We start from the raw sequence: 18,215 nt of genomic DNA, 5'->3' as shown, positions 1-18,215 counted from the left end.
TCGTCATCGTTTGGAGCATCAGATGGATGGTTGAAGTCTATTCAATCGTCCGTCATTAGTCGTCCGTCGTCTGTGGCGGATGACTAATGACAGACATGATGAGACATGTGAGGAAGATGACTGATGACATTTTTGGGTGAACTAACAGTGAAGAAATATTTCTTGCTCTCTATCACTTCCTCTTCCTCTCCCTCTCCCTCTCTCTCTTTCTCTCTGGATTGCCACCTCTTCTTCTCCCTCCTCCCTCTCTCTCCCTCTCTCCCTCTCCTTCTCCCTCCCTCACTCTCTATCTCTCTCTCTCTCTCTCTCTCTCTCGCTCTCTCTCTCTCTCTCTCTCTCTCTCTCTCTCTCTCTCTCTCTCAATCTCTCCCTCTGCCCTCTTAGTCTACTTCGTCATCCATCCGTTCGTCATCAGTGATGTTTTCTGTAACGAAAAAATGATGGAACGAGACTGATGGCGGAGTTGGGACGACAACAAAATACAAATGGATACTAACAAACTGAAATGTTATAGACGGGTGACTGAACAGAAGCCCGTTCAGTCTCGTTCCGTCCGTCCAAAATCATCATTTATCCAACAAGCCTCTCGTAGACCAATCCAGTCATGCCCTGGATGCCGCCCTTCGAGTTTACAATAGTACAGACCCCAATAACACACATACCCCGCTGTCCCCCGCCATAAAAAAATGTAAAGAGATACAATAGTGAGACACAGTGGGTTAGTGGGGAGTCCTCAATTGTCATCATCTGGTTCATGGACTCTCTCCTCTAACCCTTCATACTATGCACCACTCACGAGGGCCATTAGGGACAATGGTCCAGTGCGTGTGAATATCAACATTCTCAATGATGTTGACTTGGTATGATGATGCGGTTGACTATTTTTAACTAAATTTAGCAAAACTAATGACTGATACTGTCTGAATGCCAATGTCAACGTAGACCATCATTCGTGATCTAGACAATGTCAGTATAAATCATCCATCAACTGACAATTTTCAACATGTACAAGGGTTGATTACATTTAAAATGATGTGACAATTGATGTGTGTCAACCCTCATTTTTATGAAGGTTGAAAGAGAGGGAAAGAAACTAATAAGATATTGATTGTATCATTTCAGAATTTATAATGAAATTATTACCCTTAATTTGTTGTGACATTTTTTAAATTAATATTCAAAGTTTACGTGTAGAAAAAGATAGAACTGGTTGAACATAGGTCATGAGTAATTTTAAGACTTATTCCTAAGGTATTTGCTTCATATTTTCTATTTTAATGTTTTGATGAATGATCATAATATCAAAAGTCTCGAATGGATTAGTCTTTTGGTTTCTAATTGTCAAAGGAATCCTGAGATAGGTGTGAAGTAGGTAAAATTAAAATATATCTCAGATATCAAAAATATATAGATGATAAGCATATAGTACCAGGCCAGTCTAATGCGGAGCGTGTTGGGTTCTAGAGGCCTTGACACGGATGAATAAATCAAAATATTCAGGACTGAAAGACTTGAACGGAAATCAAACGACATCAATAAAACCATGAAACGAAGTACCTTTGCACGGATCGCACCCGTGATTTCTTGGATCCCAGAGTGAGAAGAGTCGAGCTGCTTAAGTGTGCAGCCTCTAGACGTATCCACTCGATCCTCGACACGTCGAGTCTCCTCCTTCTCGTTGACACGCTCCGTTCTACCTCCACCATCGTCGTTACGCCATTCAGATCGCATCGGGAGTAGAGAGGGGATGTGGGGAGAAGGAAGAAGAAGGGGAAAGGCCCCCGAACAATTTTGGCCTAGTGAATTATGTTCAGGGCCTTCCCCTATTTATACTTAGTAGGTATTTTTCATAAAAACCCCCAACACTTAAGTATATCATACGACGTTCAAAAGACCATTAGCGTGTGACCCTCTAGGCCCATGTATCAGTCTAGTTAACGACTCCAGCGGCCCAATAACTTTTATTGGCCTTCCAAATTAATTAACTATATCATCAAATAGGTTAATTAGTGTCGGATCGATTTAACCATTTGTATAGTTCTTCATCGACTTGACGCTCCTTAGACGACTTTGGGTATGGTCAATTGTCAAACACTAATCGGTCATCCGAGTTAATACTGATGCATTCAGAAATCATCGAAAAACTCTTCTCCGATATTTCACTACCTTGGCAAAGGACTTCAGCGCATCGTCTTCCTTGAGCTGTCACCTCTTATACCGAGGGTGGACGATCCCATCTTAACCACTCAATCATCTTCATGAACTTCTTGATGTACCCGAACTAAGACCATTTAGAATCCCATAATTAGAGACTTGTTGGCCACAGTCAAAGTACAATCGTCTGTCCACAAGACGTCTTCGGTGTCTCAGGTCTAAGGACCACTTACACAATTGTGTCATGAATCGACCTGATTGACAGTTCGGTATAATACCATTATGGGATTCGTACAGATCAATTCAGTGAACTCTTTCCACTAAAGAGCACCCACTATCTATCCTTAGTGTCTCCACACTAATGGCTACGGGACTGGCCATTATACCAAACTATCAATCAGGCAGATTCAGCGAACTCTTTCCACTAAAGAGCACCCACTATCTATCCTTAGTGTCTCCACACTAATGGCTACGAGACCGGCTATACTCATCATATGAGTGAGGCAAGATAGTGCTATTCTTTTCAGATACTTCGATGTCTTTCTCACGTATCCTTCGAATAAGAATGTTTAGAACACATGCTTAAAAACTAATAATCTCCGTATTACGATCTCATCATAATTCACCGAGTCCGATCATGTATTCATCAACTTCATTATAAGCATCACACGTGCACCATGATGGATGTGTTCTACCAATGAACATCAAATGAGATGTGGAATGTGTGATTGGCTTGTCGGCCACATATATTTCCATCAGAGCAACCCAATGATTTTGATACAGATTCAAGCTACAGCTCCTAACTAAAAAAATTAGCATTAAAAATAAATAGGTGGTACTTGATTACTTGGCAAGATATGCATAATTTTGAAGTTAATTTTTCCAGCTAACATAACACAGTTATAATCATATCTAAAAAAAAGATCAAGACTCTGAGTTAATATTATCGTCTTGTGTTCCCCACAAGTAATGATTCTTGTCCAATGCTACACCCATTTTACCAGGTAGATACTAATTATATGATTTACTGATTCATTTTTTGTGAGATTATTACAAGGATATTTAGCTAGTACTCATTAACTTTATAATTTCAAACTGTTTTACTAAAGTAAGAGCATATCACCATATGTAATTGCTTGTTGGATGCGCTAAGGTTTTATGATATACAAATTATGATCAAGATAATGTGTACTCTATTATATATGTTGTGGGGTATTGAAGAGGTGGCCATCAAAACGTTAAATTTATCATTTTATGTCAAGACAAACTGCATGCACTGCATTAATATGATGTGCACTCAAAATGGTGATTGCGCTATTATCTTTACTTTTTTTTATTCTTCTTGTAATCTCATTATGCATTAAATAACATTTATAATATCAAATGATGCAACAAATTACATATGTAATCTCATTATGCATTTATAATATAGCAGCCTGTTGATCACTCTACAGGTTATAGTGAAGGTGCATATGAAGCAAATTACTAGTTCACTTGACATTAAGTCTAGATGTACCTAAATATGAAAAAAATATGTCAGAATCTAACATTATAACTACAACTACTTTAATATTACTGACACTAACACTATTTGGAGCACACAATCATCGTCTAAATCATCTTTCGTTCATATGTGAGTTTTTTACTTTTAGATTCATTGTTTACGATAAGCATTATATTTGCGAAACTGATTTTTGTAAAACTTAAGCATAATACTCATGAACTCTAGTGAGTTGATGAATGATTGATAACCTGTGATTGTGATTTGAGTGGTTTTAATATTTTTGTCCTATGTTTGCATGAAATGTCTTTTTCAAGATACACTAAATAACATTATTCGTCTAATTTTTCAGGAAATAAAATTAAATGTTTTAAATCAGTTTCAATCATAATTAGCCATGTAACTTTTAACCATTATTTATGGAAAGCCCACGTATCTGGTTATTTTAATCCGTGGTTTTTGTTCTAACGTTTTTCATTCAGGACATACATTTACCCTTGTTTTTTCAAAAGATGAGAATACAAGGAGTTGCATATTTTTACTAAATAAGTGGTAAATTGAGATAAAGAGGCATGATTTCATCTGAATTATGTTGCAATGCTAAAGGACGGTTAACTGATGGAATAGTAGAGGTCTTGCCGTTTATACAATGAATAATGCTTACTTCTGGAGAGGAGGTGCACGTGTTCTTATCATGTTATGTACTCTTTGATACCATGTTACAAACCAGGAAATTTTATTGACAAGCTCAAAATCCGCTTCTCAAAATAACGAATTTAAGTGTATAAATTCACTGTGCAAGTTAGTCAGCCTAGGAGGGCCTAAGTTAAGTGATTTAGAATCCACATACACAGAGGTCAGGCGTACAATATTTGAATATAAAACAGAAAAATTAAAGTGATAAATATATTTACATCTATCTCACTTTCATGTCTTAGTTCATTTTCCGAATAACCCATTTAACTAGATATATCCCTCTAAAACGTGAAAAAAATTCTGCTATCCAACACCCTTCATTTGCTCATTCATTTATCATCTATCCACTTAGAACAAAAAAAAAACAATAATAGTACAACTTCATTCTAATATCCCTCAAAGTATATATGACGTGAAATACCTACAATTTATCTAAATACTAAAATAAGATTCATCATCTTGAAATATAATGTAAACCCTTTTGATGTAAATATATTGTATTTTAACCTTTTAAATTTAGATAAATGATTTATAAGTGATACTTTTTCTCTCTGCATGTCATACTTGGAATGTAGTTTGACATGTAAATATCATATCGTGATATTTAATACTTCTGGGAAAGGTCATCATTTTAACATATAAGTAGGACCTTTATCCAACCTTTTTTGCCTTAAAAGATCTTTTTCTAAAATGAGATATTCTCTCTCTAGGGGCCACGTGATTGAAGAGGCTAAATTTAAATAAATTCAGATAAAAGAATTGCTTAAATTTAAATAAATTGTTATATTGATTTAAATAATTCATTAAATAAGGTTCTCTTTAGGAGAAATCTGGCCCATTTATTTTCGGCCCAATAATCAAACTGCAACCGCGGGAAAACCGCCAATGTGATCAGCCTATAAGTACGAGGGAAGAACAGACCAGTTTGAATTCAAACCAACTTCTCAGTTCTTCTCTCCCGGTTCTCCTTCTTCGTTCCTCTTATCGATTGATTGAATGATAGATCGATCGATCCATCCATCGATCGATGAACTCGGCCATGGAGGAAATTGAATCGTCGAAGAAGATTTGTGGAAATCTTTGGATCGCGGGCGTATGGAGCGGCGTTTTGGAGGACATACCGCTGGAATCGTGGACGATCGCCGCTCTCAGGGAGGAGATCTGGATAAGAAGCGGCGGCAATGGATCTCCCGACGATATCCGATTGATCAGCGGCGGTCATGTCTTGATCGACGGATCGAATCCAAACCTAGAAATGAGGAATCTTATGGTTGCCGGTCTTCTCAGAGGCGCGAAAATTCTCGCCACGGCTGGTAGCGCCGAGCTGCAGCGGAGAAGGAAGGCCACCGCCGAGGATAAGTTAGCTCAAGAGACGGATTGCAATGCCGAGCCCCTGCAAAGTCTGTTCAAGTTTCGGTAAGTCTGTTAAAGAAACTTTGCATTCATTCTTCGAGGACTAGTTTTACATGTAGTTTATCTTCCGCGTTTGATGAATTTCTCTTGGTTCGTGATCCGCAGAAGTACGGCAAAGTGGATGGCGTGTAGGAACGCGAGTGATTCCTTCTTTCCTCGGGATCTCCGCATAGAGATCGAAATTCGTGGGAGAACGATGGCGAGGTTCATCAAAGAGACCGATCAAAGGTAGAGCGCATCTTATTTTTGTTATGCATCGTTCGTTCTTTATGGAGTGGAATATTCTATGAGAAATCATTCCGAATAACTGCAGATCGGTGATCTTCGCACTCATTCTACACATCAATGCTAAGAAGCTCATGAAAATAGGATTTTATCGCTACGCTCTCGTTTCCCTGAACATGTCGGCGGTACGTATCCGGTATAATTTCGTTCTTCCGACCGTTCTTTTTTCTGCTTTTAGCGAACGCGATTAACTTTTTTTTTCAAATCTTCGTTTCAGGCGGCTATTTCTTGTTGTGGAAATAGAGCTCTTCCTGTGAGTTTCTAACGACACTCGTTCATAAAACGGGAAAAAAATATACATGATCGAGGAATTCTCTTTCGTACGATTAAATATTAGAATTCTTAGCGAAAGATTGTTTGAGAAATTCATTTTTTTTCCCCCGCAGCTGATGTGTAATGTGGTGGAGCGGAAGGTAGATTATGCTTGGTGTCTTATCATGATACGGCGCGATGATTACTTGGCCGAGATTCAAATAACCGTCCGATCAACTCGTAAAACACTTCACCTTTTCCGCGACCAATTCTCCGTTGTGGACCCGGTGTTGTAAGACTCCTTTTTTATTTTTTGTTCTCCGTTCTTCTCATTTCTGTTATAATTATTTTTATTCATTTCAAACCATTCCAACTCTAAGATATATCGATGGCTAATTAAATAATTTAATAATTTCTCCTGCTAGGGGGTATTTCCGCCATTCCGAACATTCATCTTTTGCCGCACTCGTGTATACTTGTTTTTAATTTCAAAGATGTAAGTTTTTTCTACTCTTGTCGCAGATACTTGAGACTGGACATCCTGGACGGAATTCTGGCGTATCATTCTGGGGACATCGGTCAGGCAATTATGCACCTAAGTTCAGCAGAAAATAAATATTTTCAGGTTCTCATAATCGCTAGTCGTGCTTGTTTATTTTTTTTATATATTTATTTAATAATACAAGCAAGATAAGAATTTAATTAAAGCCTGGTTTTTTTCTGATTTTTTTGTACACCCAAAGAAATAAAACATAAATTTGGCAGTTCTGTCTCAGATTAAAATGGCAGAGGTCGCTCACAAGGGTTCCGCGTCCGACGGAAGCATCGGCGTAACCGGAAAGAGGAAATTAAAAGGCGAAGAGAGAGAAAATAGCGACCGAGGAGGACTCGAGTGAGCCATATTTATTAATGTTTTAATTAGGATAAGTACTTTCGACTCTATTTTTTATTTATTTAATCTGACTTCAGGATTTCCCAAGAGCTTCCTCAGCCGCAACCAGTTCCTTTTAGGTGCGTCGATTTGTACATTTCTTATCGAATTTTAAAATTAATGGGGAATCAGTTTCATCGCGAGTTTTTCATGCCATTATGAACAATCTCGCATATTTTATGATTGCTTTTCTCCTGAAACTTTTTTAAAAAAATTTATTCAGCGGAAGAGCGCTCTGCATCAATACATATTACTTGAAGAAACTACTCGCCGACCTCATCATGCACCCACCTCTCCAGGTCCGCAATCCAGTCCTCAATTATGGTTCAAAATTAAATTGTTTCTATGCAAAAAATAATAAAAAATGAATTCGCGTATCACTAACTGTCCTCCTCGCAGCTGAACGTGTGGAAACAAACATCGGGGAAGCGCAGGAGGAGTTGCGATCAAGGTAAAAACATTAACCTTATTCCATAGAATTAAGATCAATATTTCTGTGAATAAAAGCCGACTATCCTTTTTTATTTTTTTATTTTTTGATGAACTATAGGCGATGGTAGTGCCAGAGAGAAAAATATCGACGCAAGCGCTGGTACTCCGCCGCAGAGAGACGAAGAGATGGAAGACGTGATCGGGCATCAGATAGTGAGATATAGGGCGGGATGCTACGCTACTGATCTCCGGGAAGAGGCCGAGGTTATTGCCGAGTACTTGTCGTTGATATGTCTGTCAACCAACCAAGGTACAGTCTAATAAAAAATAGTCATAGATAAAAAAACTTTAGCTTTTCTTCGTAAATATTTATATACTCTAATGATCCGCTCATTCTTCATATCTAGTGATTCTCCTAGTTCTGTTTGCATTATAACCCTTCAATATTGACTTCCACTTCTCTCTCTCTCTCTCTCAACATATACATATATACATGTACTGTTGTTGGCCTCCTTTCCACTTATCTATCATTATTTCCCCATTTTTCCTGTGCCACTGTATTTATTTACACAGCTGAATTTATCAGTTCTTTTCGATAATGTGGTTTTTTAATTTTTTTTTTCATGCCAAGAAGGCGCAACCCGTAAAGATCGGCCTTCAACTATAGGAGTCATTCTACTGAGTTTGCTCTCAAAATTGCACGACCATGTAACGCAATTTCACTTTAGGCAAAGAATTCTTTTAAAAAGTTATTTTAAATGCCGTAATATATATTGCTCGCTTTATCGTTCCTGATTAACATTCATTGTTAAAGGGTGTTGTTTCAAATTTTATATTTTACGCATTATTCTGCACATTTAAATTCATTTTGCTGCCTACATTGGTTGCTCTGCCCTACCCCCTACCTGTACATGTCATCACATCTTGATAAGATAACAGACTTCAGCCTAAAATCATAAATTATTTATTTTGATCATGTAGATATAGAGAGATACGTGTTCTTTCATAACCCTTTTCTCGACGTTCTTTTTCCACTCACTTTTTTTTTCTTCGTAATTTACTCTCATCCAATGTTTCCTCTTTGATGCCATGTGAATTAAAAGTGAAACTAAATTAAAAACCATATTTGGAAAAAGTGTGCCATTATAAAACAAATAAAATCTTTGTCATTTAATAGGGATGCATGGAGAAACGTAGGGAAGCTGTCTTATGTACCAGAATTTGGGGACAAATGTTGGTTTAAAGTTCCGATTTAAGCTCCAATTTTTATTATAATTTTCTTACAATTGTAGAGTAACGGTAGAACGATAAACAGATATTAAATCAGTGAACTTTTTGCCAATATAAATACTTTTAGTTTTTTAATAGTAATTTTATCATTTTGAGAGTTTTATATCCTTAAAAATAATTAAATATTGATATAATTTTTCTTGAAAATTAGAGAAATTATATGAATTTTAGAGAAAATTTCAAGTTCTTTTTCAGAGAGAACAACTAAAAAATAGATGCACTAACCTTTAGCTTAATTCAATTTGGTTTGTCTGGTTTGATTTGGTTGTGTGACTTGAACGAGTCAAGTATGTAGCAACTGAGTGACCAAGTCGTGTGATCTGGGGTTGTCTATGTTAGTGCTGTGCATTTAAATGTTAAAAGGATCGATGTTGGCTTATGGTTGGCAGAGATGGATGGTGGCATGCGGTGGACGGTCTTTTATATAGCTTTTGTTACATGAGAAATTTTAGGACTTGTTTGTGGTGCTAGAAATATTTGGTTCCAGGTCATACATCCAAAATGATAACCTGGCCGAAAAGACGAGGGAAAATATGAAAAACTAAATTAAACTCACCAACCTTGTTGTAACAACAATTAGGGTCTAAGATGACCTTCTTTCTTCTTCCTCTTCAAATAAACATATTAGGATTACTGCTTTCTCAATTGGCACCAGATAGAAAGAATTGAAACAAGAAAACTGATGCGTTAAGGATTCTAATAATGTGTCTGAACAAATTCATGGATAGGTTACAAAAAAAGAGAAAAATAGTTTAAATAGAAGAGCCCTGGTGTTCTCTGCCCTAGGATGAGATAGCTTGTTTTAGCCTTGATCTGCTTTCTCATTCGTCCTCCAATAAGGAGGCAACTTATACGCCAAATTATGAAGTAATTTCATAAAACATGCTTTCTGTCTCGGTCTTCAAAATGTGTTAACATTGGGTTTTACCTCTTCCTCGATTATTGGGCCTTGTATTTTTTTTAAGACATGGCTTAGGCTTCTCTTTATCTCCCATTTGCATTTGGAATTTAATATTATATATACCTAAATGTTGCATTTCAATAACTTTTCTGAAATGCAACATAATCAATATTTTAAGAGTTATCCACTGGAATTAAAGGAGAAAATAAAGAGTTATAAAATTCATTTATGAGTGCATAACATATATCAAATCAACTTTTTTCAAAGAAATAAAATTAAATCAAAACATAATAAATATTTTAGTATTTATCTAATTTAATCTTAAATTGTGATTAATATTTATGCATGACTAATAATAATAAATTAAAAAGATTGGCAAGTAATTATATTTTTTTGATATTATCACTGTCATGCCATTACTCTACTAGTCCTTGAGTTATATGCCAGCAAGTTTGAATAAATTTTATATTTTAAGAGATTATAATAGAATTTATGGGATAAACTTCACATTGAAATTTTTTCAAAGGGAACTTAAACTTTTTGTTTATAGATTAGTCGCTAAAGTATAAGCACAAGGAGTAGTAAAGAGAGATTTTGGAAAGGAATAACTTATAAATATTGGATTAAATCCTTTTCAATGTTTTGAGTACTACTAATAAATTGAGTTTTGGAAGACCTCTATTCAATTTGTATGACCAAATAAGATGTCCATAATATAAAGTTAAAAATAAAGTGATATAAATATTCTTTCATTAAGTGATGTTTTATTTATCAAAATAATAGCATAATTTCTTGGGACCTGTAACTATTTTTGAAAAAAATTATAATAATCCGAACATTGAATTTTTTATGATTTCATTTATTATTAACTTGTATTTTTTGACAAGATATGTTGTACATTTATGCTTTTGCATCCTCCTCAGAAACTGAGAAATGCATAGTGAATTTAAAACATGCATAAAAATTATATCACAAACTTTTCAAAAATCATGATATAAAGTAAGCTAAAAACTGCATCTGTTTATTTTCTTTTGGGTATCAGTCCTCTTTTATAGAAATTATAACTTTATATGATTTATTGCATAAAATCAGTTTACATTAACACAGGTTTTTAATTTAATTTACCATATTTATTTGCTTACCCCTTTTCATATATTATAAATTAAATTATACGAGCTCAACTGGATATCTTTTGTAAGAAATGAAGCTACCAAGATCCGTGTGGAGCACCAATACTATTAGTTTAATAAGCTAAATAAAGGGGTATTATTTTGTGACATTACTAAGGAGGGATCCACCCTCATCTTCCTCAACTGTTCATGGTTTACCTAATATCAGTTGTTCATGAAAGCGTTCGTCCTCGCTTCAACGATCAAGAAGAAGACAAAGGAAGAAGAGAAGGAGAGAGAGAGAGAGAGAGAGAGAGAGAGAGAGAGAGAGAGGACAGTGTAACAAGATTAAGATTGTTGTTATCCTTCATTCCAAAAAGATTTAACAATGTTTTTATTTATACTATCAGCTTCGGCGTTGTAACGTATAGTTAATCTATCATAATCGTAGCCGTTATAACAGGCATAACGGTACAATGGATCTAATCCTAGCCGTTGGATCCTATCTATATTTAAATCTATCTATGTGAATCGTAGCCATTATAACAGGCATAACGGCTACAATGGATCTAATCCTAGCCATTGGATCCTGTCTATATTTAACCCTATCTATGTTGAATCCTATCTATGTTGAAACTTATATTGAATCCTTATTATCTAATCTCTAACGAGTATAAGGCATACGTGTCCAATTATTACTAACTACGCTTGATTAAGGTTCCTATTTGGCCACATCAGCTCCACGAGTTGCTGACTCCTCTTCACCCCCCGTCAAGTGCGATGGCCGATTGCGGACGTTAAGCTTGAGCCGTTGGAGTAAAAACTTTCCTCTTTGGAGTGGCTTCATCAGAGAATCCTCCAGCTGATCGTCTCCTCTGAAGAACTTCACCGTAATATTCTTGGAAGCAACCTGCTCACGGACAAAATGAAAATCTATTTCGATATGTTTAGTTCTAGCATGAAAAATTGGATTTGCCGCTAGATAAGTTGCTCCAATGTTGTCATGTCAGAGAAATGGAGCATGATCTTGCTCAATGTTGATTTATTTGAGAAGTGATTGATCCCAAAGAATCTCTGAGGCACAGTTAGCAAGAGCTTTGTATTCTGCCTCTGTACTTGACCGTGCAACCGTTGGTTGCTTCTTAGAACTCCAAGAAATAAGGTTTTTTCCTATGTATATAAGAAATGCACTTGTTGATCTTCAATCAATTTTATCGCTTGCCCATTATGCATCACTAAACGCATTTAAAGTAAAACATGAATCTTTGTAATTAAAAAGAGAGTGTAAAATTGTGCCCTTTAAGTTTTGAAGTAAGTGTTTAAGAAATTGCCAATCACCAGTTGTTGGTGAGTGCATTTTCTGACAAGCTTTGTTGACTTCAAAGGCAATGTCAGGATGTGTGAGTGTAAGATATAGGAGTGCACCAATGGTTTGTCTATATATGGTGCCATCTATGAGTGGATCACTTGAGTCAACAGGTTCAAAGGGAATACAGGGAGTAGATGCAGGTTTGCAATTTTCCATATTAGTTCTTTTAAGAATAGAGGCAATATACTTTGATTGAGCTAAGAAATATCCATCATGATGCTTAATGAAATCAATTCCTAGGAAATAATGCGCAGGTCCGAGATCTTCAATCACAAATTCAGAATGCAAGTGTTTACCAACATTTAAAATATGAAGAGTACTGGGACCCATAATTAGAATATCATCGACATAGATAAAAAAAGGAGGATCACGTTGTAAGTTGACAAATAATGAAGTATCAGTTTTTGAACCTACAAAACCAAGTTTTTGTAGTTGAGAAGTGAATTTTGTAAACCAAACACGTGGTGATTGTTTCAAACCGTATAGAGATTTTTTTAAGCGACATACATGGTGAGGAATTTTTTTATCCTTAAAACCGGGTGGTTGTTCCATGAGGAAGGCGTTAGACACATCTAGTTGATGAATTTTCCAATTATTTCTAACTGCCAAGGACATCATTAAATGAATAGTAGTATGTTTAATGACAGGGCTAAATGTTTCATTAAAATCAAACACCTCTTGTTGATTATATCCTTCCGCAACTAACCAAGCTTTGTATTTTTCTATGTCACGAGTGGGTTTATATTTTAATTTATAGACCCACTTCCAACCTATTATCTGAAAATTGGGATCTCGTGGAACAATAACCCAAGTTTTGTTTTGCATGAGCGCATTAAATGTGGAAGTCATAGCCTGCATCCAATTTTTGTCTTTGGATGCAGTTATAAATGAAGTAGGCTCAGAAATATTGGTTTTACTAATACTTAAACACTAAGGAATTGGATATCTATTTGAACAAACAAATAACTCTTTTGGAATAACAGAATCTTGATGTTGGATGTCTGTTTCTCCTTGGTGATAGATCTCTTGAAGATCTTTTACCTTGAAGCGAATATCTGATTCAGGAGTTTGATCGAATGTTGATACAATGTCAGGAAATTTATTAACAAGAGCATTAGGATAATCTTTGTATATGTTTTTAACTGGAGATGGTGATAATGCGTTGAGATTTTCATTTGATTCAGACCATAATTGATCATTAGTATGATCATTTGCTAAGTTTGAATCCGGTGTAGATGTAATATCTGATGACACACTTCAAAAAATGGGAAGAGAAGTTGTATCAGGCATTACATCAGGTTTTGGATGAGGACCCAAAACTCCGTGTGTGTGATTTTTTTATTGAATAAGGAAAATAATCTTCATAGTACACTACATGGCATGAGATATAGAGTTTACTTGTCTGAAGTGAAAGACACCTATAGCCAACGTGCATTGAAGTGTATCTTAATAAAATGCAGGTTTCCGATCTGCCTTCAAGCTTATTGTGAGCATAAGGTTTTAAATACAGATAGCAAAGACAACCAAAAGTTCTTAAAAAAGTATAATCTGGCACACTTTTTAACAGAACTTCATATGGAGATTTATTTTCAGGATTGGTGTAATCGTACGATTAATAAGGAAAACATATGTAGCAACTGCTTCATCCCAAAACTTTTTTGGCATGTGGGCATGCTGTAATAATGCAACAGAAGTTTCAATTATATGACGATGTGTTCTCTCAGTTATTCCATTTTTTTCAGGTGTATGATGACAAGAGACTCTATGAATAATCCCATTTTGTTTTAAATAAGAATTGAGAGATTAAAATTCACCACCCCAATCTGAGTGTAAGTATTTAATTTTGCAATTTATTTGATTTTCTACTCGAGTATGGGATTCCATAAAGGTAGAAAGTAGATCACTTTTCCTTTTAAGAGGGTAAATCCATGTATATTGACTAAAATCATCTATAAAAACAACATAATAAGAAAAAAACCTGACCTTGACAATACAGGCGTAGGTCCCCATAAGTCAGAATGAATCATTTCTAAACACTTACTAGAGGTATGGTTAGGAGCGCAAGGCAACTTATGAGATTTGGCTAAATTGCAAGGTTCACATATGAAATTTCTGTCTAATTGAGAAACATGAAGTCCAAATTTATTGATAATGGAAACTAAAAGCCGAAATTGGGGATGTCTGAGTCTGGAATGCCAGTTGTTCGATGACCCTTTTTCTCCAACAAAGACAACCTTTGCAGAATTGGGAGTTCCTAGATAGTAAAGACCATCCTTAACTATATCTTTGAGTAGGACCCGATTAGTTGATTTGTCCTTCACAAGACAATAAAAGTCATGAAATTCAATAAAAACTTTGTTATCTCGGATAAATTTATGAACCGATAGCAAATGTTTAGTAATGTCAGGTACGTGTAAAATATCTTTCAAGTAGAGTATTCTGTTTGAAGTTGTAATCTTAGAAGAACCAATTGATAGAATTTTCAAACCTGTAACATTACCTATTTGTAGTTGGTCATTCTGTTGATAAGGATGTGGTTGAATCAATGCGTTCTGATCTGCACTGACATGGTGCATTGCTCCACTATCAGCATACCATCCCTAATGTTCTGAAGTGGTAGAAATTTAAGCTTGAGTATTTCCCTGCTGACTTTGGTTCGTGAACTTGGAATTTTGAAAATTCTGTAATTCTATAATTCTGGACATTCCCTTGCTTTGTGTCCAAATTGAGAGCAAAGTTGACATCGAGGTTGAAATATTTGATTTCTTCCGCTTCCTCATCCTCTGCTTTGGAAAAAATCCTGTTTTGACCATAGTCTTTCTTCTGATAGCCGATAACATGCATTTAGCGCAGAATGACGTGGCACATTTGACTTGAAAAAAAAGGAAAAAAAACAAATAAAAGCAAGGAGTTCGGCGCTGACATGGTGGCGTATCAGCGCGCGTGCCACGTCAGCGCGGACTTCTCTTTCTCTCTTTTTTATGTTTTTGTTCTTTTGTTTTTTCTCTTTTTTTGTCTTTTTCTTCGTCCTAGGAGCACGTGCATGGAAGAGGACAAACACGCATGGAAGATGAAAAAGCACGAAAGATAAGGCATTTTGACTTCTTGCTGGGTGCGGAAAACGAGGATGATGATGAGGAGAGAGAAAATGTCAATGGCTAGGATTGCTCCAACTTCAAACTGCCATAGCTTTTGATCTTCAACTCCTATTTAGCTGAAATTTTCAGCGTTGCTTCGTCTCCACCTCCTCTTTCTATTTGTACCCTGTGATCTATAAATAGAGGCCTGGATCATTGTAAAATTCATCTTGAACTTGCTTCCTACTTTTGTGGGCTGATTGAAAGATAGTGAGTTTTGAGATCCATCAAGAGTGTTCTTGGTGTCCTGAGCGTGTGGGAAGAAGCATTGGAGAAGAGGGGGAGCTTACCGCCAGTTGTAAATCACCATGATCCTGGCAGAATGTGTAATGATCTAAGGTAAGTGTCTTCGCCTTACGTTTGTCTCTTTCCCGTCACTATAGTTAACATCATTAGGGTTTATAATCGTACTTGCACTCTCATTTTACTCTATTTTCTCGTTCCGTCATCCTTGCCACCATACCCCTCCAAATATACTCATTATCGTCGTTCATACGATTGTTCATCATCATGTCCATCCCGTACATTTACTTTTTTTATTTAGTTAAAATTAACTTACACCTTACGTATAGGGTTTGACGGTCCCGGTCCGGTCCGTACTTTTTGCGAGGACCTAAACCTTACCTAAGGATCGGTACGGTTCCGGTCTGGTCTTGTCGGGTCCCGGTCCGGTCCCCCTCAAATGGGGAATTTATTGCAAAGCCACTTGTAAAACTCATCTTGAAAAATGAAAAGAAGAATAAAATAAAAAGAGCAAAAAGAGAAGGAGATGGGAAAATTGAACAATAAAAGAAGTTTTAAAGAAGAAGAAAAGGAAGATGAAACTGAAGAAGGTAAAGAAACATAATGAGAAACAATAAAATCAGGAGAAAGAAGAATAAGGAAAATAGTAGGAAAAAGGTAACAAAGAAGAATAAGTAAAAGAATACTAAAAAAGTAGAAGACTGAGATAGTGGGAGAGAGAAGAGAGTGTGCGAGAGACAAATAACGGGAGAGAGAGAAGAGAGCGTGAGAGAGAGTGAACGGCAGAGAAGAGAGCATGTGAGAGAGAGAGAACGACAGAGAAGAGAGCGTGAGAGAGAGATAGAGAACAGCAGAGAAGAGAGTGTGAGAGATAGCAAGAACGGGAAAGAGAGGAGAGCATGAGAGAGAGAAAGAGAATGGTAGAGAAGAGAGCGCATGAGCGAGAGAGAGAACGACAAAGAAGAAAGCGTGCGAGAGAGAGAAAGAGAACGGGGGAGAGAGAAGAGAGCTTGAGAGAGAGAGAGAGAACGGGGGAGAGAGAAGAGAGCGTGAGAGAGAGAGAGAGATTGGGAGAGAAGAGCGTGAGTGAGAGAGAGAGAACAGGAGAGAAGAGCATGAGAGAGAGAGAGAATGAGAGAGAGAGCTTGCAAGAGAGAACTAGTGAGAGAGAGAGAGAGCATGAGAGAGAACAAGAAAGAGAGCACGAGAGATAGAGCACGAGCGTGAGAGAGAGCACGACCGGAGAAGGGGGGAGAGGGGACCACGACCAGGGGGCGGGGGAAGGGGGATCCAAAAATATATTATATTTTATTAAATATTTAGTCCGGTCCCGGTCCGGTTTGACCATCGGACCGGATCCGGCCCAACCAACCAGTCCACCCTAAAATGGGGGACCGGCGGTCCCGGTTCGGTCTAGTCCGACCGGTCCCCGGTCCAAAATGTCAAACCCTACTTACGTATGTTTAATCGCGATCACTAGCTCAGTCCTCGAATCTTGTTTCCGTCGATCCTCTCGTTGATCACCACTAGTCTAAGAAAGTAATCCCTTAATCATCATTCCCTGTGGAGACGATCCGTTCTCATCACTAACTATGTATTTTTAAGTATGGTTAACTATATTATTATTGAATAATCTCAATCACAAATGACAAATTTTAACCCTAAAATTGAGATTATCAATAGCTGGATCCTTGCTGATTTCTTTAAGTTTTCCAATTGTTGTTATTAGATCATAACACGATTTACAGAGAAATTCCTGGTATCAGAGTTACCATACATAAGTAAAGCAAGGTCTTCACGAGAAGCATGGGAAAAGCTGGAGAATACCTTCGTTGGTTGGAACCATGTTAGAGCCATGGAGCTTCAACGAAAATGTACACGATCTACCGACGAATATATACAACATTTTAAAACTGTGATTGAGTCGCTTGAGCAAATGGGTTATCTGGTTAATGAGTCATCTGCTACCTATACATTTTTAAGAGGATTAGGATCACCATACTCACAATTCGTGGTTAGCATCAACGCAAATCTTCACCATTTGAAATTTGATGAAATTGTTGCTAACCTACAGTCCCATGAAGCATTCCTGATTTCTGAGCAAGAAGATGAGAAAAATGCCTTCCCGTCTATGGCCAACAAGTTGCTGACTCCTCTTCAGTTCAAAATACTACAAATAAAGATGGATCACACATGTGTGTTTACTTAATAACAAAACATATTTAATGACCAAATGATGAAAATTTTAACCTTATGATAAATCAATTGTACTATATTACTGTCTTTTTATTGTCACAAAATGAATTTAATGTAAAATTTTCTCAGTCTTTTAAGTGAAAATTTGATACGTGGGCACCTATTTGTGGTGTCATATGAATTTCACAAATACGCCAGTTAGATACTTTACTAGAATATTTTTCATAATCTTGGACACGAGTTGACAAATTTTGAGTGCAATGTAGACTACTTGTATCAATACATTTTTCATATTAATCACTTTCC

The 18,215-nt window shown here is 36.5% G+C and overlaps 1 protein-coding gene across 1 annotated transcript; it reads left to right on the top strand.

Annotated features, from left to right (window-relative positions):
* Positions 1-5,326: 5,326 nt before the first annotated feature.
* Positions 5,327-8,508, top strand: LOC144713083 (uncharacterized). Its single transcript, XM_078587569.1, has 12 exons — positions 5,327-5,767; positions 5,870-5,992; positions 6,078-6,174; positions 6,267-6,302; positions 6,436-6,593; positions 6,824-6,926; positions 7,078-7,193; positions 7,271-7,312; positions 7,456-7,531; positions 7,632-7,683; positions 7,783-7,974; positions 8,299-8,508. Exons 1-12 carry the CDS (start codon positions 5,379-5,381, stop codon positions 8,457-8,459), a joined length of 1,545 nt encoding a protein of 514 aa, XP_078443695.1. The 5' UTR covers positions 5,327-5,378; the 3' UTR covers positions 8,460-8,508.
* Positions 8,509-18,215: the final 9,707 nt, after the last annotated feature.

The sequence above is a fragment of the Wolffia australiana genome, chromosome 15 (assembly GCF_029677425.1).
Source record: "Wolffia australiana isolate 7733 chromosome 15, ASM2967742v1".
In the NCBI taxonomy this organism is placed as follows: Eukaryota; Viridiplantae; Streptophyta; class Magnoliopsida; order Alismatales; family Araceae; genus Wolffia; species Wolffia australiana.
Note: the sequence above shows the minus strand (reverse complement) of the source record. Positions and strands in the feature narration are given on the sequence as shown.

What these genes read in the sequence shown, in the direction of transcription:
- LOC144713083 (XM_078587569.1), top strand. Translation starts at nt 5,379, where the DNA reads ATGAACTCGGCCATGGAGGAAATTGAATCGTCGAAGAAGATTTGTGGA. An exon ending in CCGCAACCAGTTCCTTTTAG is followed by an intron (nt 7,313 to 7,455) that starts GTGCGTCGATTT and finishes AAATTTATTCAG; the next exon opens with CGGAAGAGCGCTCTGCATCA. An exon ending in ATGTCTGTCAACCAACCAAG is followed by an intron (nt 7,975 to 8,298) that starts GTACAGTCTAAT and finishes CATGCCAAGAAG; the next exon opens with GCGCAACCCGTAAAGATCGG.